We start from the raw sequence: 27,890 nt of genomic DNA on the forward strand, positions 1-27,890 counted from the left end.
AATGAGTGATTGGGGGGGGGGATGCAAGCAGAATTTTGAAATGAAGTCACGGAAGTACTGATTGTTACTATGTTTTGATATATAAGAAAGAGAACAAGACAAATGGAAAAAGTAAGCAAACTGTTCATTATTTCTCCCACTGAGAGACAAGATGTTCAACCCCTTCATCGAAAAATGTTTGTGGTTGCCTATGAAACCAGGATTGTACTCAGACATGCACTTCTTTGTGCAAAGCAAATCAGCAGCCACAAATGTTCTTCTTCAGGGCTCCAAACATATGGAAAACACATGGGGAGAGATCGGGACTGTACGGAGGATGTGTAAGGGCTTCCCAGTGAAACTTCTGCAGGTTAGTTAAAACAACCTCGACAACCTGTGGGTGGGTATTATACTGCAATAGAATGACACTGTCTGTCAACATTCCTGATAGTTTTGACTTGACGACACACTTCAATTTTTTAAAAGTACCCACGTGCCGCTGTGGTCATTGGGCATTGGGCCCTTGCAGTCATAGAAAATAGTCACATCACGATGTTCCCAGAGCTGGTGTGCACAGCTTCAGATTTTTTGGTGGGAGTGAATCCATGTGCTTCCACTGTTGGCTCTGACACTTGCTCTCTGGAATAATGATTATTTCATCTTCCACAACAATAAGCACAGGAAACAATATCCTTCATTGCAATACTGTTCCAGGCACTGCAATGATGTTGACATTCTGTTCAGCTTCTGCTGGCTCTGTCAGGCCATGACGAACCCACTGCCCACACATTTTCCTGACTTCAGATGCTCTGTCATGATGGCATGACCTGTACTATGACTGATACCCAATACAAGCCGAATGTCTTCCACCATCTGCCATTGGTCATTTCTGAAATCAGCAATGACAGAAAGGGTAATGACATGATGACCCTGTCCTGCCTGACTGATATCTTTCAATGACACCCTATATTCTGAAAATAGTTTATTCCATGCAAACACGTGTGCATATGACGTACTGTGTATGCCACACACAGGAGAAATTCAGGTGTGAATTTCAGTTCCCAACACACCCTCTGCAGGCAAAAACTGCTCTACTCCTGCTGTTCCTCTTTTCCACCTGCACAATGAAGTCAGGTGCACACGACTCTCTGACCTCACATAGAGCACATCTAAGGGACAAACGTCACAGCAGTGAATGTGCATGCTGTTCCTTCCTGATTCCCAATAAAGGGCACTTCTATACACACACCTACCTGCCTTATCGATGTACACATTATGCTTGTTAAGTATTCTGTCTAGTTTTCATTTAACTGCCCCTTACACATACCTGTGCTTCAGATCACATATCTTTTTTTTTTTTTTTAATCTCCTGTCCAAGATTTTCTCCATTTTCAATATATATCGCCTTTATGCAGTGACTGAATATTGTACACCACATCAGTTTCCACAAAGTTCTTAATATTTACTTTGTTCATGTTCTGCAAAACTAATGTTGTAAAAAAGTTGCAGTATGTGTTCATTACATAAAAAATACATGTTTAACAAAATAACAATGTATTAGAGGAAAGTCAGAATCAGTTTGGAGCAGCACAATTTCTGGAGTCTGTTCTTCAATCACGGTAAGCCTGTGATGTGTATAGATGCCTCAATTGGCCCAAGAGCAGGATGGAAGGATACCATTTCACTAGCATGAACAAGACCAGGAACATTTCTGTTAACATTCATGTCCTGGGTAACTTTCACAATTAATGCTGGTCGCTCCTTTAAGAATCTAGAACAGAAACAATTGATAGTATAATCATAAAATATTTTAACAAGGACAAACAAGGTTTATTTTAAAAGAAGTTGCTGTGTAAATATAAATAGCAGCAGATAAAACTGTTCACACTGTCTTTTGCTGACCCACAGGGCATGATGCTTCCATATGGCCACCACCTATAGGTGTTCTAAAATTATGATACAGCAAATATTGAAATCTAATTGAAAACATTTTCAAAATTATTTTGGTCTTTCATTGAATTTTGACATTAAAGAAATTATGTGAGTCAGAGAGAAAAAAAATTAGTGAAAAGGAAATATTTTTTTCACTACATAGGGGGCTAATTGTTGAGCTTTACCCATGTTGCATGAAAAAAATACAAATAACCTAAGTGGCTGATGCAAGAACCACATCTGACTGCAACCTCTAGGATGCCTAATGACAAATAAAGGAGGCAGATGGAATTTGTACACAATCAAAGACTCATGGATGAAACTATGCAATTAAAAGATTTCTATTAATTACTGTGAGGTCACACAGCGTCAATTCTGTTCTTCTTTTTTCATCTCATCCAACTAGGGACCATGCCAATTCAACTTTCTCTTTTTCTGAGCTTTAACTGCTGCTTTCATCTCCAGTGTTTATCTTTTGTCATTTGGGTCCACACTTTCCCTGTCTACAGCTTCTGATTTTCCTGGAAAGAGAAGTTTCCAGTTTTCATAGTCCTTTTTCAATTTCTGTGAACCATCCTTCTTCGGTTATCTATCTTGAAGGTTGATTAATGTCCTTCTAAAAATACTTCCTGGGCTCATGTAGCCATGAAAGGCAGTCCTCCTTTCCTGAATTTTGTCACTTACCCTCTCCATGTGGTTACACAATTTGTGGCTCTGATGTCTTTTGTACTCGCTGATTTCTTTGATGAGATGCACAATTTTTCTCAAAATCTTTCTTTTTTTGGCCTCGTGTTTCTCCATTAGACCTTTCTTGTTAATTGTAAGTATCTCTGCCACATACAAAGCCTCTGGTTGATTAACAGTACCATAGCAACTAATTTTGGCATTTAGCGATATCAATCTCTTATTGTAGATATCTTTAGGTGGTTGGTAGGACACTGCCATTTTGTTAACACATGACAAGAAGACATCTTTCCCTGTTAGGCTAGATTTTATCCATTCACTTAGGTATTTAAACTTTTCTCCCTGCTTAATTTTTCCTAGTGCAACCTCCAGTTCTCTTGGCATTCATTTTATGTTTGTCATAAATTGTATCTTCTCAAAGGAGATTTCAACCCAGCCTTCACTGCCTGTGTCTGCAGTTGGTTAAGTTGTTTTGCTGATATATCTATGCAGTCTGGAAGGTCACTAGATCATCTGCAAAGGCTAGACAGTGAATTGTAAGATTCTTATACTTGTAGCCTAGTGTTACTCCATTTTCTACCTCTGAATTGTTCACTTGTTTCCACCATTCACATGTGATCTTTACTAAAATATATTTGAGGAGCACAGGTGTTAGTCCATGTCCTGGTCTCACTCCTGTTCTGATTGCAACGGTATCAGACATCTCCCTTCTAAACTTAAGTTTGGTGGTGGTAGGGTATGCTGGTCACTCACTTTTATCTTGTTATCTAAGCCAAACTCTCGAAAGATTTGAAGTAGGGTGGTTCAATCAATCGAGTTATACACCTTCCTGAAATTGATGAAGGCCACCATGAATTCCTAGTTCCCGAGTTTCAGATATGAAAGGATGAACTTCAGATTCATAAATGCTAAAGCGTACGCTCTTCCTTGCCTATAATTCCCTTGGCATTTTGCTAATTGGGGACTGAGTTGTTGCTTTGCCCTATTCTGCAGATCTTTTGGAAGGATCCTGCTGTTAGCAGAATAGAGATGCCACAGTAGGTATTCACATCTGTTCTGTCCCCTTTCTTAAGTAGTGGATGAATTATGGCTAAGCTCCATCCACTTGAAAGCTTTTTGCTTTCCCAAATACCTTGAATAATTGCAACAAGTTTATCAATTGCTTTACCCCTGCATGTTTCTACAGTTCAACAGTTCAGCAATTGTCATATCTTAACCCAGTGCCTTGTTGTCTTTCAGCACTTGGATGATCTTCCCGATATCTTTCTTCATGAGCAGAGTTGTATCTGGGTTTGAATTATTTTCATAAATGAGTGCAGTCTCTGGAACCTCACAGTTTAGGAGACATTCAAAATAATTTGCTAGAACCTGGCAATTGTTGTCATTACTGTGGGCTACTTTCCCTTTGAAATCTTTCAACTGTAGTCTTTGGGGTCATAATATTTGTTCAGCAAGTGTTGGGACGATTTATGTAAGTTAATACATATTTTTTTTTAAGTCTTGCTCAATCTGTAGCAAGTGATTCTTATTAATTGCATGCTTCACATTACCAACATAGTGGAGAACCAGCCATACCCACATATAAGCTATTGTTACGATGGGACCACCAGTCTTAAAGGCATTTTTCTAAGCTGGCACATTGGCCGCTGTCATTAATCTGTGAGACAGATTTGATCCAGGGCTGGCACACATCCCTGTGTCCCAGAAATGAATGTTTTTACACGCTCAGCTGTCCAGGCTCGTGTCAGTGAGCACCTTGTTACTGTAAAAATGCACACAACAGTTCTTGCACATTTTCACTGAACTCTAACTCCCTAGTCCTGAATCACAAGAAATTACAAAACCCTATACAAAAAATGTGTTTCTCAGCCTCTAGCTTGAAATGTTCACTAGCACAATAGTGACAATAACATCAGTGAAAGTCACTGGGTACACTGTAAGAAGAATGAGATTGCCTCCTATACTCAGTTACAATACTCCAAAAATAAGAAAGAAAAAGTTCACAGAGAGTAAATTATCAGACAATATATGGATATAATATGGCATTACCTTTCTTTCACAATTTTGTTCACAGTTTTCTCCTGTTGCTGTGTAACTGATGGCATAGCACACATAAAATAAACTAGTTTGGAAGACTTCGCAATTATGTCAATTATGCTGGCGAGATCTGGCTTGATCTTGTTGCGAATTGAACGAATCACAACTCTTTCTACAAGTGGACATAGTTTTAGATGCTCCAACAGTGACTCTATTTTGCCCAAATTTGAGTGTTCAATTCTGTAACAGGCAGAAATGTTAGGAGTATTAACTATGTAAATGACAACAGAACACAATTTATACTGAACTTACATTAACAAGGAAAGAATAAATACCAAGGAATAAACCTGCACAACAAGTTTCCCAAGGAGCCTAACTAAGCTACACAGTCTACACAATGAGGAATTATACACAGTGGCAGTTCAGTAAGTACAAGTAAATAATAATAATGATAATAATATTAAAAGATTTATCATTTCACGTAACATATTAATGAAATTATTTTCCTTATTTTCATTTTCTTTTTTTTGTCCTTCTGTTCTGGGAAACATTACTCCCAAATCTATAAGCTGTATAATACTAACACCCTATCCTATTTCTAAATTCAACACCTCACTGATTTTAAAGAATTGCTAACTCAGTTTTTTCATGCTAGCAGATGGGAAGTGTGCTACACAAAATGGAAACCAAACATCGTCACTATGGTCATGAAGTCAGCCAGTAGTACATGTAGTGTTACATTATGCTTGTATAAGGGTGTGCAGTTACAGAGTGAGAAATTAATGAATGGTGTAGTACTAGCCTTTTACATAATTTAATAGCTTCTTTTATACACAATACTGTAGACAATGGACAAACTCAATGAGTTACTATTTTAAACAGACCAGCCTTATATCCAAGAGGATGGAGGTTCCAGCCTTCATCCAGCCATCCTGATTTAGGTTGGATGGTTCCTACACAAGGCTACATCTGACCATCTGACATTGTCAAACTAGACCTGTACGTATGTAAATGCCCGTACATATGAATTATTTTATTTTTGTTATTATTAAATTGTAATTCTGTGACATGTTCAGTATCCTTGTAAAAGTTATCTATGGATGATTGAAGCTACTACGGGGGCTGGAAAAGGAGAGGCGCAGGGAAGGGAAAAGGCAGGAGGGAGCACTGGCAGAGGGTGGCACACAATGAGGGTGAGGGGACATGAATAGGCAGGAAGCTATAGGACAGAGGGTGGGGAGGGGGGGGGGGGAGTGTTAGTTGGAGGTTGTGGGGACCTTAGGTTGCTGTAGATTATTGAGGCCGGGATTATTTTGGAAGCAGAGAATGTGTTATAAGAGTAACCCCCATCTGTACAGTCCAGAAAAACTCGAGGTGAAGGAGAGGGTCCAGATGGCTCAGGTTGTGAAGCAGCAACCACTGAAATCAAGCTGTTATGTTCAGCTCCATGTTGTGCCATGGGATGGTCTACCATGGTCTTGGTCACAGTTTGGTGGTGGCCATTCATGCTGGTGGACAGCTGGTTGGTCAGCTTACCCATATAAAGAGCTGTGCAATGATTGCAGCAGAGCATCTGATGGGATACGATAAGTCTGTGATACGGCTGGAATCAGAAGTGCTGCATGGGTGGATTGGGCAGGTCTCGTACCTGGGTCTTCCATTGGGATATGATGCCTGTGGCAATGGTTTGGGTTTGGGAATAGCACAGGTACAGACTATGATGTTGTAGAGGTTGGGTGTGTGAGAGAACACCACTTCAGGAAGGGACAGAAGGATCTAGGGTAGGATGTCCCTCATTTCAGGGTATGATGATAAGTAATCAAAGCTCTGACAAAGGGTGTGGTTCAGTTGTTCCAGTCCTGAGTGATACTGGATGACAAAGGAGACACTCTTTTGTAGCTGCTTCTTGGGCGTGGTGGGAGGATTGAGGGTGTGTGGGGAAATGGCGCACGAAATCTCTCCACCATCCCCAATCCTTTACCTTCTGAATTTCTACTTGTCACTGTTGATGCCACTTCACTATACACCAACATCCCTCATGCCCATGGTCATGCCACTATTGAACACTGCTTTTCCCAACATCATTTCTATTCCAACCTGTTTATGGGCAATCTAGATGAAACCTTCGTAGCCTCCAAAAACCCCAAACCCCTGGTCTGGTTCAGGTTCACTGTAAATAGCTTCATGATCTGGACTCAGGGCCAAGACACCCTACCCTCATCCCTTCACAACCTCAGCACCTTCTCTCCCATCTCTTTCAACTGGTCCTCCGTAACACAGTGTCGTGTGTTCCTGAACGTTGACCACCTGCTCTCTAATGGCTCCATCCACCCCTCTATCCACATTCAACCCACCAACACCAACAGTATCCGCATTTCTCATTTGGAGGAGAAAGCTGGTGACTGAAGTTGCATGAGAATATTGTCCCACAACAAAAAAATGCCTTTGTTTCAATGATTGCCACCCAAATTTGCTTGTAATATCTCTCTCCCCTATTTTGTGATAATACAAAACAATCTGCCCTTCTTTGAACATTTTTAATGCCTAAAGTCATATCTGATGTGCATCCACACTGCACAGCAATACTACAGAAGAAGACAAAGAAGCACAGTGCAGGCAGTCTCTTTAGTAGACCTGTTACATTTTCCAAGTGTTCTGCCAATAAATGACAGTCTTTGGTTTCCTTTCCCCCCATCATTGGCAATGAGATCGTTCCAATTTTACTTATTTGTAATTGTAATCTCTAAGTATGTAACTGAGTTCACAGCCTTTAGATTTGTGTGATTTATTGAGTAACTGAAATTTAGTGGAGTCCTTCAGGCTTTTCATTATTTAGAGTCAACTGCCACTTTTCTCACCATACAAGTATCTTGTCTAAATCATTTTGCAATTTGTTGATTACCTGATGACTTTATAAGATGATAAATGACACCAACCTATGCAAGCAATGTGTGTGTGCTGCTCATATTGTATCCTAAATTGTTTATGTAGATCAGTAGCAGCAGATGGCCTATACCACTTCCTTGGGGAATGCCAGATATTAATTCTGTTTTACTTGATTACTCTCAGTCAGTTACTTCAAATCATGATCTCTCTCACAGGAAATCATGACCCATTTGCACAATTGAAATAATACTCTGTACGAACCCAATCTGATTAAAAGTCATTTGTGAGGAATGGTGTCAAAAGCCTTCTGTGTAAATGTAAATATATGGAATCAATTTGACATCCCTTGTCAATAGCACACATTACCTCACAAGGACAAAGAGCTAGTTGTGTTTCACAAGACTGATACTTTCTCAATCCATGCTGGATATCTGTCAATAAATCGTTTTCTTTGGGGTAAGTCATAATGTTCTAACACATTATACGTCCCAAAAATCTACTGCACATTGAAATTAGTGATATAGATTACTCCTCTTTCCTTTCTTGACCACTGGTGTGACCAGTGCAATTTTCCAGTCTTCAGGTACGGATCTTTTGATGAGCAAGCAGTTGCATACGGTTGCTAAGTATGGAGGTATTGTATAAAAATACTCTGAAAGGAACATAACTGGTATACACTCAGGACTGGAGGCCTTGCCTTTATTAAGTAATTTAAGCTTCTGTGCTGCACCAAGGATATCTATATTTAAGATGCTCATGTTGGCAGTTGTTCTTGATTCAAATTCTGGAATATTTACTAACACACTTCCTACCCTAAAGGAAATAGGAACAGATAAGATCTTTGAATGTGCAGCCATAAAGCTTACAGATCTAAATCTAATTGTAGCTACAATCTACCGTCCCCCCTCCAGTAGTATTAATGATTTTCTGTTACAAATGGACTTGTTTCTATCCAAAATAAGTCAGTGGAAACAGGAGGTGATTATATGTGGTGACTTTAATATAGACTTTCTCACCCACAACAGAAACAGGGAAACACTGATTAACATTGCAAAAACTTATAATCTGCATGGCCTTGTAAATGAGCCCACTAGAATAACACCCACATCCAAGACAGCTCTAGATCAAATTTTTGCAAATAGAAATAAACTTAACCCAACTTTATAAGTATACAATGCAGGATTCAGTGACCACCAAGCTGTCATTCTAAAGGTCGATGTTAGCAAACCCAGTCCCACCTAAAACTTTACGAAGGTTTTTCACCCAAGAGAACTTGAACAAGCTAAATGCCCTCCTTAGTAAAGAAAAGTGGACAGAGATGTACACAGCCGATGATGTCAACATGAAATTCAACATATTTCTTGACAAAATGATCCACCACTTTGAAGAGGCCTTTCTGCAAAAACCAGTAAGAATAAATAATAATAGAAACAAGAGTTGGATTACACCAGCTATAAAAATCTCTTGCAAACATAAAAGAATACTCCACATGTTACATAAACAAAGTAGTGACTCCCCCCAACTAACAGAATACTATAAAAACTACACATGTATCCTAAGAAGAGTGATAAGACAAGCAAAAAGGATGCAGAATGATGAGTACATTGACAAATCCAGCAATAAAGTAAAAGCAATGTGGAATATCATAAAAAGGGGAAAGAGGGGAAATGAAAGCTTCACATACGAACATAGAAATCAAACTCCACAATGAATCTATATCTAATCCCGAAGTTGTGGTGAACTCATTCAACAATTTCTTTACAAGCATAGATGAAAAACTGGTCCAAAATAATCCTAACACAAATTACCAACCAGCAAACCAAAAATATCACGCATGTGCAGAGTCAATTTTCATTACCAAAGTCACTGAAAATGATGTTGCAAAAGCCCTCAGAGAGTTAAAAAATTCATATTCAGCTGGAATTGATGGTATCCCAGCAGCTGTAATCAAAAATTGTGAACACACAATTGCTGAACCATTAACTCACCTCTGTGACTATTCTTTCCAGGCAGGTATCTTCCCTGAAGCTCTGAAACTTTCTAAAGTAATTCCTGTCTTAAAAAAAAGGTGATAATAAAAATATGAATAACTACAGGCCTATCTCAATCTCATCCTGCTTTTCTAAAGTTTTTGAAAAAATAATGTCCAAAAAAATGATGGACTTCATTGAAAAAAAAAAGATTTACTAAGTTTAGCTCAACATGGGTTCAGAAGCAACAAATCTACTGAAACTGCAGTATATGATTGCATAAATACGCTTTTAGAACTGTTAGATAGAAAACAACCCATAACAGGCATATTTATGGATCTGTCAAAGGCTTTTGACACTGTTGACCACAAAATATTACTGGAAAAATTAGAACACTACGGTATCAGAGGAATTGCAAACAACTGGATTGCTACATTCCTAACCAATCGGATGCAGAGAGTCAGCATGAAATATACCAATAGACAAAGCAACTCAATAACCGAAATACTATCAAGTAATAAAACTGTAAAGCAAGGTGTTCCACAGGGCTCAGTATTGGGACCCCTACTTTTCCTCCTGTATATTAATGACTTGAGCCTGAATGTTGATGCACACAAAACAATAATATTTGCTGATGACACAACTGTACTCCTCAAAGGGGAGAATACAGAGGCTGTGCAAAAAGCTGTGAACTTGGCTACTGATCAACTCAGCAACTGGGTAAAAATCAACAGATTAACTATCAACACCAAAAAGACAGCTTCCATGAACTTCCACACAACACAAAATGCAAATTCCTCTCAGCCATCTGTCACTATAAATAACCAGTCAATAGATACCGACACTGTTTTCAAATTCCTAGGTCTGTGGGTTCAAGAGAACCTGAAATGGAATACACATACAGGAAAGGTAAATGCCAGGATTTGTACTGGCTGTTATGCATTGAGTGTACTGAAAACATGTGCTAGCCTGAAAACGGTAACCAGTGCATACTACGCTATATACAAGCCCACCTAAAATATGGTGTAATATTCTGGGGAAATGCTCCAACTGCTCTGAGCACATTCAGAATCCAGAAGAGAGCAATGAGGATTATTACTAGGAGCAAACCCAGAGACTCCTGCAAACCCATCTTCAGAAAGTTGGAAATCCTTACACTGCCTTACCTCTACATTCTTGAGAATCTAAAATTCTTCAGAAAACACATTGTGCCAACTGACCACAGAGTCGTAAAAAATAATGAAATAGATGAACACAACACCAGGAAAAACGCAAACCTGCATGTTATACGTACAAACACTCAACTGTGTAAAAAGGGAGTTTTCCACATGGGCCTCCAACTGTTCAACAATCTTCCCACTAGTATTAAGTCCATCGAAGACAACATAAAATTTAGCAAAGCCGTGAAGTCGTATTTGTTGTGTCACTGTTTTTACTCCGTAAATGAATATTTAGAACAGTAATCTTGCTGTTTGTGTTAAATTGAAAACATTGAGCAATATAATACATTAGGATACTATAGGCTTGCGTTAATACATGTTAACAATGTTAAATGATATCTTCCGACATCTGCAACACACTGTGTACCATCAGATCACATGGAATAAATAAACATATGTCTAGAATGCTCCCAATATTTGCTCATACAATAAAACATATATATCAATATGTGCAAAAACGAAGTAATGTTGAGGTTTAACTTAAAGAGATTTCTCTAACTCAATTTAATGAATATTTTGACTAAAATGTGTTGTATTTAGTAGGAGGCTTTGGACTGTCATTATCATTTGAATGAGCCATAGTTAAGCATCGTGACTTTCATTAATGACCAAACTAAGTGAATTGCTGCAGTGTGCTATTCCAGTACGGCTGAAGGAACAATATGTCTACACCCACAGTTGCTAACTATATGGGGCTGTTGAGAAGCTGCACGGCACTGGGTATGGCTCTGCTGAATGCGTGCACTCTACATTTTAATGATGATTCTGGGATTCTGACTATGTGAGTGGAAAAATCGTATAATGATAAATCGCAGGTTTGACAGGTCAGAATCCTGCAGCTGTGGAACTCTGACACACACTGGCAGACCTGCCTCCTCCTCACACAAGGCACAGCACACACACCACTCAAAGACAGCCAATATCCAAACGCAATTTCTGAATGAGACTGACAGCATAATCCTGCCTTGTATACAGAATTTTAATTGCATTACTTCCATCTGCTTTGTGCTGCTGGCACAGAAATGCTGTTCATTCACATATCCAAGCATGTAAAACAGTTCATACCAATTTGACTTTTTGCATACTGTTTTCACAGCATTGCAATTTGAATGCCTAGCAGTGTGTATATTTTATAGATTCCTGGTCACGGAAGATGTGACAATGCATAATCAATGGATCAAGTAATATGTATGTTGAGCTTTGGGCAATGTACTGTGGCTTCAGGATGCTATGAATTCGTGTCCAGAATACCCTCAAAGAATTGTCTGAGAATGTTGTTTTCGAGCACTACGAATGAAAACTTTGAAAATGTAACACAAATAAAGGTGTCAATTTGTCAGTACATTTTAATAAGTTTCTGTACACTCTTGAAACTGACAAAGTCCCATCTATTCAGAATAGATATACAGAGTATCAGGCATAAGATTTTGTTTACAGAACATCTACAACTGAGCTGCTTGTTGAGAATGAAAATATCCACCCCAGTTGTCATTTTGTTTTATAATAAAACATGACTGGTTTGGGGAAAATTATATTCCCACCTTCAAGTGTGCATATTTACTGAAACAAGGGAGGATACATTTCATTTCCCTATCTGGGCTCCCTGTTTTCTAAACTGACTAACCCAATGACACTTTCTCAGTTACATTGTAAGTAAATTACCAATGGTAGTTACTTTATTTACAATTCCATGTAAACTTATATTATATTTCCTCCCTTGTTTTAGTGAATTTGCACACCTACAGATGAGAATACAATTTTTCCAAAACTAGTCATATTTATAATAAAACAAAATGACGACTGAAGCATCTATTTTCAGTCTCATCAAGTAACAGTCATTTGAATTTGAGATCTTCCAGATGTGAGGTATCAGTCAGTTCATTTATAATTTTCTGGATGCAAGGTATTGCATATTTGAAATATGAATGTGGGGCTACACAATCCTCAACAGTTGTGTAAAAATACAGTTTTCAATCAGAATTGCAATGTTCCTAAATTTCATTCAAATACCCAATAATGAATGAAATAATTCATTTTGTAACATGAAACATATGCAACTATTGTAATGCAAGTTCACACTGAGTTCTGCGAATCATCTGGATGGTGGTGGTTGTTGTTGTTGTGGTCTTCAGTCGAAAAAATGGTTTGATGCAACTCTCCATGCTACTCTATCCTGTGCAAGCTTCTTCACCTCCGAGTAATAACTGAAACCTAAATCCTTCTGAATTTGCTTACTGTATTCATCTCTTGGTCTCCCTCTGTGATTTTTACCGCCCACACTTTCCTCCAGTACTAAACTGGAGATCCCTTTAGGCCTCAGAATGTGTCCTATCAACTGATCACGTCTTCTAGCCAGGTTCTACAACAAATTACTCTTCTCCCCAATTCTGTTCGGTACTTCCTCATTAGTTATGTGATCTGTCCATCTAATCTTCAGCATTCTTCTATAGCACCACAATTCAAAAGCGCTTCTATTCTCTTCTTGTCTAAGCTGTTTATTATCCATTTTCACTTCCATACATGGCTACACTCCATGTGAATACTTTCAGAAAGGACTTCCTGACATTTAAATTCTATACTCAATGTTAACAAATCTCTCTTCTTCACAGATTCTTTCCTTGCCACTGCCAGTCTATATTTTATATCCTCCCTACTTCGACCATCATGAGTTATTTTGCTTCCCAAATAGCAAAACTCATCTACTACTTTAAGTGTCTCATTTCCTAATAGAATTCCCTCAGCATCACCTGATTTAATTTGATTACATTCCATTACCCTCATTTTTCTTTTTTTGTGTTCTTCTTGTATCCTCTTTTCAAGACACTAAAGTTAAAATCTTCTGGGTTATTAGGCTGCGTCATGTTTCTTCTGAAATGATTGATGTTTTGACCCCTCTGCTGGGGTCTTCCTCAGGAACTTCTGGTGTCCACTACTGCTAGAACTGTTCTAGCAGTAGTAGACACCAGAAGATCCTGAGGAAGATCCCAGCAGAGGGGTCAAAACATCGATCATTTTAGAAGAAACATGACATGGCCTAATAACCCAGAATATTTTAACTTCAGAGACAACACCCACAAAAGCCTGCAGACTTACAAACTGTCCATTCCATTCAATGGTTCTTCCAAGTCCCTTGCCATCTCTAACAGAATTATGGTGTCATTGGCATACCTCAAAGTTTTTATTTCTTTTCCTTGAACTTGAATTTCTACTCCAAAGTTTCTTTGGTTTCCTTTACTGCTTGTTCAATGCACAGGTTGAAGAACATCGGTGATAGGCTACAACCCTGTCTCACTTCCTTCTCAATCACTGCTTCTCTTTCATGCGCCTCGACTCTTATAGCTGCCATCTGGTTTTTGTAAAAAATGTAAATAGCCTTTCACTCATTGTATTTTACCCCTGCCACCTGTAGAATTTGAAAGAGAGTATTCCAGTCAACACTGTCAAAATCTTTCTATACGTCAAAAAATGCTATAAACATAGATTTACCTTTCCTTAACCTGTCTCCTATGAGAAATCGTAGGTCTGTATTGTCTTGCATGTTCCTACATTTCTCCACCCTCAGGCTTCAAATAGAATATAATAATTCCAATTCCAAAGAAAGCAGGTGCTGACTGGTGTGAAAATAACTGACCTATCAGTTAAATAAGTCATAGTCGCAAAATACTAACACAAATCCTTTACACAAGAATGGAAATACAGGTAGAAGCCGACTTTGGGGAAGATCGGTTTGGTTTATTTGGATGGTAAATACTATGAATTGTATGCATAATCTTTGATTTTCCCCATAACCTTTGGCGGACACACAAACACACATGTAGCAATGAGCTGGAGGAAGTTGGTGAAGATGCTGATGATCAGGAGAGAGAGAGAGAGAGAGAGAGAGAGAATAATACATTGAGTTGAAGAAAAATAAACAAGTAATTAAATCTTCTATTTTATTCACAAAAATCCAGGCAATTTAAAGCATTTGACTCCAAGGAAAAACTGTGGACCTGAAGTTCCTGTATTATGATCAACTACAACAATGATGCTAGGAATCCATTGAGAAAACAGATAAGTTATAATTAACTGTAACACTTTGTCTCTAACATTTTGTAATAAGTGCAGAAAAATTGAATATTTCAATAAAAAGCACTTAGGAATTTTAAGTTTCACAGTTAGGTGAGAACTTGTAGTTACAGAGGGCATACCTTTTCAAAACTAAATTATGTCACTTTCTGTCTTACCACTCTTGTGTAGTACTTATGGCTTTGCGACTACAATCTTACAAATTAAGAGACTGTTTTAACAAGTTTTATACTTATTAAGTGTTGTCATAAATATTATAAGGTAATCATTATATCTTTAATCACTGCATAGTTTACATCTGTGTTTTTCTACAGAAAAGCATTTGCCCAGTAGAATGACAATTTGGCCCTTCAACTTGTTCTATGCATCTCATCCTTTGAAGATAATAATTACTTATTGTTGTGTTTACATTAAAACAGTAGGAAGTTTGTTGACTGTGTAACTGTAAAATGATCAACAGTTAAACATCTGTAACTTTAATCTTGACATACTCCACATCCAGACAGGCCAAACACTGTATGGGTTCTATGGAATGAATACTCAACAAATAAATACATCATTTACTATCAAATGCGAACAACTGAAATATGCAAAAAGTTTCCAAGTTGGAAGGTCTAGGTGCAAGAGAGCTGCTGTCATTCTTTGCACTAAACGCGACTTTCATATGTCTGTTTCGAGGAATGTAACTAATAATATTTCTACATAGGGAGTAGCAGACCAACACAAGAGGAAAATTGATGATTAGATGCCAATATCTAATTATATTTAAAAAATTTAAAAATAAACAGCAGCTGGTTGATGGGTCCATAATACAGAAAGTAAGTATAAAATGAATACAGAATTATAATTGAGCCTGAAGTGGGCAACTACTGTGAGAAAAGAAACAACAAGCAAACAACAGAGTAGAAGAAGACAGGTGACATGGAAAACAGCATGACACACCATAAACAAATAAGACAGAGATGAAAATCAAACATAAATCTGAAAGAGAGAAAAGACAATAACAAAAATGAGAAGAGTAATGAATGTAAACGAGGAAGCTGGCTATGAGAATGTAGAAAGTAAGTTATGTTTTCCAAGTTTCTGTCAGCTTACCTGAAGTCCCTCAAGACTTTACAATGTTTTAAAGCATTGCAGATATCTGGAAGGTAAACACAGTGTCCTTGCAGACCCAAACTATTCAGGGAAATGCTTCGAAGATTCTCACAGTTTGATGTTATCTGAAAGAATACCATACTAAATGACAAAAATGATTAAAATACAATCAAGATCCGAAAATATATTTTAGTGCGAGGAGGAGAGCCATGGTTACAGTTAAGAAATTCCATACAATTTGTTGCTCCTGACATAATAAGTTGTCTACACAAAGGCTGGGTCAGGGGAAAGGAAGCCCTCATAATGATCTCTTTCTGTAGGACTTTGTCTTTTATAAATAATAATAATAATAATAATAATAATAATAATAATAATAATAAAGGAGAACTGGAACTAAATTCTTCCTACAATCATACTGCACAAATCGTACTCTGGAGGCACACTGCTCAGTCAGTTTAGTACAGCCAGGGGAAGCAGTCCCACCAGGAAGCATTTGCTGAATAACCCATATATTTTAAGTTGCAGAAGTTGAGGTCTGTTATGACAGCAAGATTCGTTGCTTGTATCTGCTTTCCCCATTGGAAATTTCTGTGTGCTAGTGGGTAAAGGCATAAATTTACAGGACACAGTGCTGAACTCTTCCGAAAGTAGAGGAATGAAGCAACAACCAATTCCTAACAGCCTCACAGAGTGTAAAAACATATGAAGTCACACTCTGTCCCAGCAAAACGCTATTTTTGCAACTGATAATGGAAACCTGATACATTGCCTTATTTAAACAATGGAAAATCCAAGATAGAATGTAACAATATAATGAAAAGGATAGTTGCTACTCATCATATAGCAGAGATATGGAGTCACAGAAAGGCACAACAAAAAGACTGTTGGAAAGTTAGCTTTTGCCCTACAAGGCCTTTGTCAAAAATAGGAAACATACACACACTCACACAAATGTAACTCTCACACATATGACCACAGTCTCGGGCAGCTGGAACCAGAGACTGTGGTCATGTGTGTGCGAGTTGCATTTGAACAAGTGAGTGCGTGTGTATATGTTTTCTATTTTTGACAAAGACCTTGTAGGCAGAAAGATAACTTTCTGACAGTCTTTTTGCTGTGCGACTCAGCATCTCCACTATATGGCGAGTAGTAAGTATCCTTTCATTACATTGTTTTATTTGGAAGCCAAGAGACAAGAGGAAGATTTCGCCATTCTGGTGCGCAATGAAGAAATGACAGGCAGACATTATAATGTGGGACGTATGAAGACACAGATTACAAGCAGTACACAGTGTGAACGATGGCATGAGCTGGTGGGAGTGACACCAACATGCCACCAGTCACAAAGATGTGTTAAGCATGCACAGCTACAGAGAACCAGTTAATTCTTTCCCCATATCCCAATCCTCAGCTGTATCTTCAACAGTGCTTCCTAAGATTAAAAAGTCATGTTGGGCATTCAATAATTTAACTGCATGGCAACTGCACATTCATTCATTCATGGATGTCAGATTCTTTATGTATGATTTGTGTGAATAAACTACTTCACGAGAAGGAAGGAAGATCAGAGTTTAACGTCTGTTGACAGTGAGGTCATTACAGACAAAGCACAGGTTCTGCTGAAGGAAGGAGGGGGACAGAAATCAGCAGTGTCCTATTGATGTGATTTAGAGAAATTGTTTTAAAATTCCTTTAGAGTACATGGTTCTTCCAGTAGAGGAAACCCAGCAACCTACTATTCTTTCTTTCCATTCCTCCTCCTCCTCCTCCTCCTCCTCCACCACCACCACCACAATGTATATCTGATCCAGCAATTAATCAGCACATAATTGGCAATCACTTAAAGGTACGAGGGCAGTTCAATAAGTAATGCAACACATTTTTTTTTCTGAAACAGGGGTTGTTTTATTCAGCATTGAAATACACCAGGTTATTCCCCAATCTTTTAGCTACACAACACTATTTTTCAACATAATCTCCATTCAATGCTACGGCCTTACGCCACCTTGAAATGAGGGCCTGTATGCCTGCACGGTACCATTCCACTGGTCGATGTCGGAGCCAACGTCGTACTGCATCAATAACTTCTTCACCATCCGCGTAGTGCCTCCCACGGATTGCGTCCTTCATTGGGCTAAACATATGGAAATCCGACGGTGCGAGATCGGGGCTGTAGGGTGCATGAGGAAGAACAGTCCACTGAAGTTTTGTGAGCTCCTCTCGGGTGCGAAGACTTGTGTGAGGTCTTGCGTTGTCATGAAGAAGGAGAAGTTCGTTCAGATTTTTGTGCCTACGAACATGCTGAAGTCGTTTCTTCAATATCTGAAGAGTAGCACAATACACTTCAGAGTTGATCGTTTGACCATGGGGAAGGACATCGAACAGAATAACCCCTTCAGCGTCCCAGAAGACTGTAACCATGACTTTACCGGCTGAGGGTATGGCTTTAAACTTTTTCTTGGTAGGGGAGTGGGTGTGGCGCCACTCCATTGATTGCCGTTTTGTTTCAGGTTTGAAGTGATGAACCCATGTTGCATTGTCTGTAAAAATCTTTGACAAGAAATTGTCACCCTCAGCCACATGACGAGCAAGCAATTCCGCACAGATGGTTCTCCTTTGCTCTTTATGGTGTTCGGTTAGACAACGAGGGACCCAGCGGGAACAAACCTCTGAATATCCCAACTGGTGAACAATTGTGACAGCACTACCAACAGAGATGTCAAGTTGAGCACTGAGTTGTTTGATGGTGATCCGTCGATCATCTCGAACGAGTGTGTTCGCACGCTCCGCCATTGCAGGAGTCACAGCTGTGCACGGCCGGCCCGCACGCGGGAGATCAGACAGTCTTGCTTGACCTTGCGGCGATGATGACACACGTTTTGCCCAACGACTCACCGTGCTTTTGTCCACTGCCAGATCACCGTAGACATTCTGCAAGCGCCTATGAATATCTGAGATGCCCTGGTTTTCCGCCAAAAGAAACTCGATCACTGCCCGTTGTTTGCAACGCACATCCATTACAGACGCCATTTTAACAGCTCCGTACAGCGCTGCCACCTGTCGGAAGTCAATGAAACTACACGAGACGAAACGGGAATGTTTGAAAATATTCCACAAGAAATTTCCGATTTTTTCAACCAAAATTGGCCGAGAAAAAAAATGTGTTGCATTACTTATTGAACTGCCCTCGTATATATAAGCCTACTGATCTGTTTAAACAACAGAAAATAGAAGATAAATGATAAAATGTAAAAAGGATAGATTGCTACTCAGCATGTAGAGGAGACATCAAGTTGCAGAGGCGGGAACAATGAGAAAAGAGCTGCTAAAATATTAAGCTTTTGGACAAAGTCCTTCTTCTAAAATAAAAAAAAAAAAATACACACTCATTCACACAAGCACAGCTCACATGTACACATTCCCCATCCCTGCGCACTGGAGCCTGACACACATACAAATTACAATAACGTGTCTTCTAAATATGGAACCTGGAGCACACCATGGTGGTGGGTTACTAAACACCACCAATGCCAATAAAATGGAAGAAGGCCAAAATTTAATGACTTGTTGACAGCACCCCCATTACAGACAGAGCACAAGTTCAGTTAAGAAGGATTGGGAAACATTTCAGCTGTGACCTTTCTGATGGAACTATTCCTGCATTCACTTGAATGGAATTACTAAAAGTAAATGAATCCTATTCCTGGATATGAGTCTAGTCTTCTACTCTCCACCTCACTTGAGCCAGAATTTATTTATTTGTTGTTTGCCAACATATGTTGAAAAAGACAATTTTACATTTCAAGTTTTATATCACGTTTAATATTTTAGCATACTATTGTGGGAAATTTCCTTAGTGCTGCCAAGTTGATGTGGTGCACGTGGAAATGGTAAGAAACACTCTACACACTCTATGTTGCAAAATGTTGTAGGTTTTTGCATGCACTTTGACAGTTTCAGGCACACAAAATACTGAATTTTTATTTCCTTCTTAGCTTTATTATTACAGTAAATGGTGGGTTTGAACAATACATGGGGTTGAGAAGATTTACTGTTTACATTCAAATTCTGGAACACTGTAAAAACATTTATCAACTAACAGTTTTTGAAGCTGGGTCTCAAAAGTATCGTTTGGCAAATCTCTCATTGATGGTGGTAGCTTGTTATATGGCTTCATTCCCGTGTGTTTAAAACTACCTTGGATCTTGTACAGTCTATGTCTAGTTTATTTCTATTTCTAGTTTCATGTGAATGGATAGCTGTTCTTCAATGTGAAGAGTTGGTTTTTCTTTCTTCCATTTTTGAAAGAAGACATGTTTTAATCTAAAAGGAGGGTACAGTTGAGATGTTTAGGTCTTTAAAATGCTTTTGACATGATTGGCTTCTAATTCCTGTGATTGCTCTTGTAGCTTTTTCTGTCACAGGAATACTGTCTGAGCACCACGAATGTCAGATAAGTGTAGTACATATACAGCAAAACTTAGATCGCACATTTAAAATATATGTCACACGACTTTTTAACTTAAATTGGCCTGAGGTCAGTTCACTTATTCTATGACACATGCTATCGCAGCAAAAGGGTGAGTTTAGGAGGCAGCAATAAATACATAGTAACTTTATGATATTGGAACTTTGGCAAACAAGCAAAATCTAGTATACACTGACAAGGACTATGAGACTAAACAATGATGTAACATTACACAAAACTACAAACCACATTCAATCTGTCTTGGGCAACAAAAATTTCTGGTACTGTGGTATTTTTATTCAGGATGCCTGAGGAGGAATGGTAAATACTGACCAATACTGGGTGTTAGGCCAAGGAGGATTATTTGAAGCAAAAATGTCCAGTAAACTTGGGCGGGCTCTTTAAATGCATTCCTTAAGTGCTATGAGCACTTTTTCATCTTCAATTTTGTGAAACAAATCTCATCTACTGCAAGCAATCCGCTTTCTGTGTTTCTGGAGGACGTAGTATGGACGAAAACAATAAACAATTGTCTAGTAAACATGAGCTCTAAAATGCATACCTTAAGAGCTGCGAGAACCTGAAACAAAGGGTGTTATTAGGAAAGAGACATGTATCAAGCTATCAGGCATCATCCAACTGGGAATTAATTACATGTGGGGTCCCACAAGGTTCCATTTTAGGGCCCTCTCTGTTTATTGCGTATATCAATGACCTTTCATCAGTAACATTACCAGATGCCAAGTTCGTTTTGTTTGCCGATGATGCAAACATTGCAATAAATAGCAAATCAAGTGAAGTCTTAGGAAGATCAGCTAATAAAATATTTGTGGACATTAATCACTTGTTCCTAGCCAATTCTTTGTCACTAAACTTTGAAAAAATGCACTACATGAAGTTCAGAACTTGTAATGGGTGTCCCACGAGTATATGCCTAACATATGATGACAAGCAGATAGAAGAAGTGGACAGTGTTAAATTCTTGGAATTACAGCTTGATAATAAATTCAACTGGGAAAAGCACACCACAGAACTGTTGAAGTGCCTTAACAAATCTCTATTTGAAAGCGAATTGTGTCAGACATAGAGGATATAAAAATGAAAAAGCTGGCATATAATCCTTACTTTCATTCGATAATGTCATATGGGATTATTTTTTGGGGTAACTCATCAAGCCAAGCTGGAGTTTTCTGGGCACAAAACTATGCAGTAAAAATTACATGTGGTGTCTCTGTATGGTGCAGGGTACCTGTACTAGACATATCCTTTCCTGTTCCATTTACAAAGACAGCTAGGGAAAAACAATTGTCTATATGCCTCCATGTTGTTGTTGTGGTCTTCAGTCCTGAGACTGGTTTGATGCAGCTCTCCATGCTACTCTATTCTGTGCAAGCTTCTTCATCTCCCAGTACCTACTGCAGCCTACATACTTCTGAATCTGCTTAGTGTATTCATCTCTTGGTCTCCCTCTACGATTTTTACCCTCCACGTTGCCCTCCAATACTAAATTAGTGATCCCTCGATGTCTCAGAACATGTCCTACCAACTAATCCCTTCTTCTAGTCAAGTTGTGCCACAAGCTCCTCTTCTCGCCAATTCTATTCAATACCTCCTCATTAGTTATGTGATCTACCCATCTACCGTATTTACTCAAATCCAAGCCGCACTTTTTTTTCGGTTTTTGTAATCCAAAAAACCGCCTGCGGCTTAGAATCGAGTGCAAAGTAAGCGGAAGTTCTGAGAGATGTTGGTAGATGCCGCCACAACTAACTTCTGCCGTCGAATATATGTAGCGCTACACAGGCATGATTTGCAGACACAAAGATAAATACCGGCGACAAAACCTCTGCGTCAGTAAATATATTAAAAAAAAGGTGGAAGACGAGCTTTTTTCTCCGCCCCGAGTTTCGACCACTGCATTTTCATACATTATCCAAGGAAGTAAATACAAATTCCGTATTGTTCATCTTCGAATGTTGCAGTGTTTCAATGTACTATGAAAATCTGACTGGCAAGACTGTTTGGGATGTTTGTCAATATGACCAACTCTACGTTCTGAATTTTTTCCTACCTGTGAGAAGCGGTGGTTGCTAACAGGAACTTTTACGAATTGTGAATCACATGCAGTATTCTCTCAACATAAGAATAATATGAAAATAAACATTTTGCCATGTATTCTTTTGTGTTTGCTGCTATCTCATTTAAATCCTGTCTGCCTAATAAACTACGAAACTAGAGTGAGACAACAGCAACCGCGGAAGAATATACATATCATGCCATGTTTATATTCGCATTCTTCTTATGCCTAATAGTGATACAGTCAGAAATGAAGCATGGTAATTGACTAGATTTTTAAATCTAAGATGACTCTAATTTCTGTGCAGAATATAATGTACTGAAGAGGCGTCTGCAAAGATTTTCAAACGGAGAAAAATTTTTGCTAAACTCTTGTTCAGAACATCTTCTATCATACGCAGTCTATTATTTGGTTCTTGTTGATCATTATCAAAGAAAGCAGCTGTGTAAGTAACAACAAATAGCAGTCTCTTGCCATTGTTTCGGTAATGAGAGGATTCCTCTTTTTTTTTTTTTTTAATTGTAAGTGGCGATAACGCGCACAAAAACAAGCCATGCCGCGAGCGGCGACAGGTAGTAAACACTCATTATCAGAATGAGACAGACAATGCATGACACAGTACAGCTTAGAGTGACGTAAACACCTATAAGAAAAAGAATGGCACTTATCAGGTCAAAGAAAAATAAGCAATTAATTCAAACCAGATTAAGCACGTGATAAAGGAAGGGTACCCGTATAAATACGGATGGAGCGCCTGACGCATAGCAATGGCTACCTGGTAAAGCTTAACTGCTAAGCTTACGACTCAAACCAAACTACTGTAGCTGTATAGTCATTCATTCGACCTAAATTGTGTCTCATATTACAGTGGACCAACTTTATTTGGGTTTGGAGGTGCGGCCTAAAACTTTTCTCTCGCCTTGAATTTCGACTCTCAAATTTCAGGTGCGGCTTAGACTCGGGAATTTTTTTTCCCCTTGATTTCGAGTCTCATTTTTCAGATGCGGCTTAGATTCGAGTGCGGCTTAGATTCGCGTAAATACGGTAATCTTCAGCATTCTTCTGTAGCACCACATTTCGAAATCTTCTATTCTCTTCTTGTCTAAGCTATTTATCATTCACGTTTCACTTCCATACATGGCTACACTCCATACAAATACTTTCAGAAACAACTTTCTGACATTTAAATCTATACTCGATGTTAACAAATTTTTCTTCTTCAGAAACGCTTTTCTTGGCATTGCCAGTCTACATTTTATATCCTCTCTACTTCGACCATCATCAGTTGCTTTACTCCCCAAATAGCAAAACTCCTTTACTACTTTAAGTGTCTCATTTCCTAATCTAACTCCCTCAGCATCACTCGACTTAATTCGACTACATTCCATTATCCTCATTTTGCTTTTGTTGATGTTCATCTTATACCCTCCTTTCAAGACACTGTCCATTCGGTTCAACTGCTCTTCCAAGTCCTTCGCTATCTCTGACTGAATTACAATGTCATCGGTGAACCTCAAAGTTTTTATTTCTTCTCCATGGATTTTAATACCTACTCCGATTTTTTCTTTTGATTCCTTTACTGCTTGCTCAATATACAGATTGAATAGCATCGGGGACAGGCTACATCCCTGTCTCACTCCCTTCCCAACTGCTGCTTCCCTTTCCATGTCCCTCGAGTCTTATAATTGCCATCTGGCTTCTGTGCAAATTGTAAATAGCCTTTCGCTCCTGCCACCTTTAGAATTTGAAAGAGAGTATTCCAGTCAACATTGTCAAAAGGTTTCTCTAAGTCTACATATGCTAGAAATGTAGGTTTGCCTTTCCTTAATCTTTCTTCTCAGATAAGTCGTAGGGTCAGTATTGCCTCACGTGTTCCTATATTTCTACGGAATCCAAACTGATCTTCCCCGAGGTCGGCTTCTACAAGTTTTTCCATTCGTTTGTAAAGAATTTGCGTTAGTATTTTGCAGCTGTGACTTATTAAACTGATAGTTCGGTAATTTTCACATCTGTCAACACCTGCTTTCTTTGGGATTGGGATTATTATATTCTTCTTGAAGTCTGAGGGTATTTCACCTGTTTCATACATCTTGCTCACCAGATGGCAGAGTTTTGTCAGGACTGGCTCTCCCAAGGCTGTCAGTAGTTCTAATGGAATGTCGTCTACTCCGGGGGCCTTGTTTTGACACAGGTCTTTCAGTGCTCTGTCAAACTCTTCACACAATGTGATATCTCCCATTTCATCTTCATCTACATCCTCTTCTATTTCCACAATATTGTCCACAAGTACATCACCTTTGTATAGACCCTCTATATACACCTTCCACCTTTCTGCTTTCCCTTCTTTGCTTAGAACTGGGTTTCCATCAAAGCTCTTGATATTCATGCAAGTCGTTCTTCTTTCTCCAAAGGTCTCTCTAATTTTCCTGTAGGCAGTATCTATCTTACCCCTAGTGAGATAAGCCTCTACATCCTTACATTTGTCCTCTAGCCATCCCTGCTTAGCCATTTTGCACTTCCTGTCGATATCATTTTTGAGAAGTTTGTATTCTTTTTTGATTGCTGCATTTCCTGCATTTTTATATTTTCTCCTTTCATCAACTAAATTCAATATTTCCTCTGTTACCCATGGGTTTCTACTAGCCCTCGTCTTTTTACTTATTTGATCCACTGCTGCCTTCACTATTTCACCCCTCAAAGTTACCCATTCTTCTTCTACTGTATTTCTTTCCCCCATTCCTGTCAATTGTTCCCTTACGCTCTCCCTGACATTCTGTACAACCTCTGGTTCTTTCAGTTTATCCAGGTCCCATCTCCTTAAATTCCCACCTTTTTGTAGTTTCTTCAGTTTTAATCTATAGTTCACAACCAATAGATGGTGGTCAGAGTCCACATCTGCCCCTGGAAATGTCTTACAATTTAAAACCTGGCTCCTAAATCTCTGTCTTACCATTATATAACCTATCTGATACCTTTTAGTATCTCCAGGGTTCTTCCATGTATACAACCTGCCTCCATAGGAGCCTTAATTTCTCCTTACGGTCCCTATGCAAAATGTATGTTGCTAACAGTACAATCATTCTGCAGTCAACTACAAATGCTGGTTCTCTAGATTTTATGAATATTGTTTCATGAAAAGAATGTTGTTTTCCCTCCAGGGATTCCCATTTGAGTTCACAAAGCATCTGCATAATACACATATGCTGATCAGTCTGCCTCTGAACTGCTTTGGCGTCTTACTTCGGTTCAACCAGGTTGAGATCCCAAACACTCGAGCAGTACTCAAGAATGTACCACGCTCGTCTTACTTAACACATGAACTGCACATTCTTAAAATTCTCCCAATAAACCAAAGTTGACCACTTGCCTTCCCTACTACTGTACTTAAATTCTTATTCCATTTCATATCACTTTGCAACATTACGCCTAGATATCTAATCGATGTGACTATGTCAAGCAGCACACTACTAATGCTGTATTCAACTATTATGGGATTGTTTTTCCTTCTCATCTGCGCTAACTTACACTTTCCTACATTTACAGCAAGACTTACATCCTCCCACAGTCACTCAGCAAACACCCGCAGATTGGTGTTCAGCCTGTCCATCAGAACATTTATGTATATAGAGAGTAAGAGCAGTCCCATCACACTTCCCTGAGGCACTCCTGATGATAGCCTTGTCTCTGATGGATACTTGCTCTTGAGGACAATGTACTGAGTTTTATTACTTAAGAAGTATTTGAGCCACTCACATATCTGGTAACCTATTTCATACGACCGTACCTTTTTTAACAGTCTGCAGCAGGGCACTGTATCAAACACCGTCCAGAAATCTATGAATATGGAATCTGTTTGTTGCACTTCATCCCTGGTTTGCATGATATCATGCGAAGAAAGGGCAAGATCAGTTTTGCACTAACAATGCTTTTGAAATCTGTGTTGATTTGTGGACTGTGGCTTTTCCAACTCAAGAAAATTTATTATGATCAAACTGAGAATTTATTCATGGATTCTGCAACAAACAATTGTGAAGGTTATTGGTATGTGATTCTGGGGGGAAAATTATTTATTTGATAACTGATTTTTTGCCTTTAATTCATGAAGTTACAATAACAACAAAAGAATGCGAAATCAACTACATTACAATGTGAATTTCACAATGCTGCATTTTAACAGTTTCGCTGTGGGGCACAGCAATGATCCATTCAGGAATGAAATGAGTCTTAAACTATAGGATTTGGAAATCTCACAATACTGAAGCAACCAAAGTAATTTAGACTGTACAAAACAGAAAATTTAAAAAGTTTGCAAAAAAAAAAAAAAAAAATTAAAATTATAACAAAAGTACATCAGTGCGTATAGCAATAGGCACTGAAAAAAGGAAAAAAAAATTAGAAAACTAATATTTCTCTGAACAAAGGGACGGGAGCAGATTACAATAAATTACTGTCTCTCAAGGTGTTAAATGAAGATGCATTACATTGCCACTTAAGATGAATCCAATAGTACAAGTGTACAAACTGTGACTTTTACCTTTAGAAGAAATCTTGCATCCTGGATATTCAGGTAATGTAAGGCAAGTTTGCGCAAATTAATGAACTTCCAAATGTTTGACAAATGTTCACTATTGGTGCTAGAGCTTGTGACACACCTGAAAAATAAGTATTATATTTCCCATTTAAATGGTTATGAAAAAATTGTTGTATAAATGCTTGCAATTAAAAATTAGGTACAATAAAACTTTAATACCCCTCTCTAATAAAAGCAACAACTCACCTGCAGCTCGTTGCCATGTGGCACATAGAAACAACAAATGATACAGACATTACCAGATCGTGAGCTACATATCTTTTTCTAGTTAGAAAATACAGTCCCAAATAAACACTCCCACAACCACCCAAACACACCCACCCACAGCTGTGTGGCTGTGTAGTGAGATTGAATTTTTAAACTGGAAGAAGAGTTGTAGCTTGAAATGTAACTCACTCAGCTAGAGGAATAGTGAAGTACTCAATACCTGCACATGTCACAGTCAGATGCTTGTCACTTCAGGATTTGGTGTGATGTTATGTAGTGTGATAACATTTCTGGAAGTATATAAGATGTTTTAACTTAATTTTGTATTTCATTTACATATTTCCAAGCTAATAATATTGAGTAAAAATCGACATGTACTGGGTATTTCACTGCTTCATGGTATCAAAATGACTACTTAATGTATGAAAACAGCATGATTTGGAAAAATTCAGGTTGTGCACTGCTACCTGTTTAAAAAATATCACTGAGCCTGTGTGATGCATAATACAAAACCCAATAAAAGTGTTAAACCATATATGAAGAATGTAAAATGAGTCTAATTAACATTTCACTCATTAGTATGAAAAGCTTATTATTTTCACAAAAAATAATGTTACCATTAATTACACATGCAAATATTAAATAAATTACCACATGAAAACTTTTGTGAAAATTT

At 38.4% G+C, this 27,890-nt stretch overlaps 1 protein-coding gene across 1 annotated transcript in view; it reads right to left on the reverse strand.

The window, feature by feature from the left end:
- Positions 1 to 1,416: 1,416 nt before the first annotated feature.
- LOC126095029 (uncharacterized) overlaps positions 1,417 to 27,890 on the reverse strand; it is a 183,881-nt gene continuing 157,407 nt past the window's right edge. The window contains exons 9-12 of the mRNA XM_049909690.1: positions 26,951 to 27,068; positions 15,872 to 15,996; positions 4,645 to 4,872; positions 1,417 to 1,750 (exon numbers count right to left, since the gene is read on the reverse strand). Of these exons, the coding sequence (XP_049765647.1) occupies positions 1,594 to 1,750; positions 4,645 to 4,872; positions 15,872 to 15,996; positions 26,951 to 27,068 (628 nt within the window). The 3' untranslated portion in view covers positions 1,417 to 1,593. The remainder of the gene's footprint in view (positions 1,751 to 4,644; positions 4,873 to 15,871; positions 15,997 to 26,950; positions 27,069 to 27,890) is intronic.

Source organism: Schistocerca cancellata, chromosome 8 (assembly GCF_023864275.1).
Source record: "Schistocerca cancellata isolate TAMUIC-IGC-003103 chromosome 8, iqSchCanc2.1, whole genome shotgun sequence".
In the NCBI taxonomy this organism is placed as follows: Eukaryota; Metazoa; Arthropoda; class Insecta; order Orthoptera; family Acrididae; genus Schistocerca; species Schistocerca cancellata.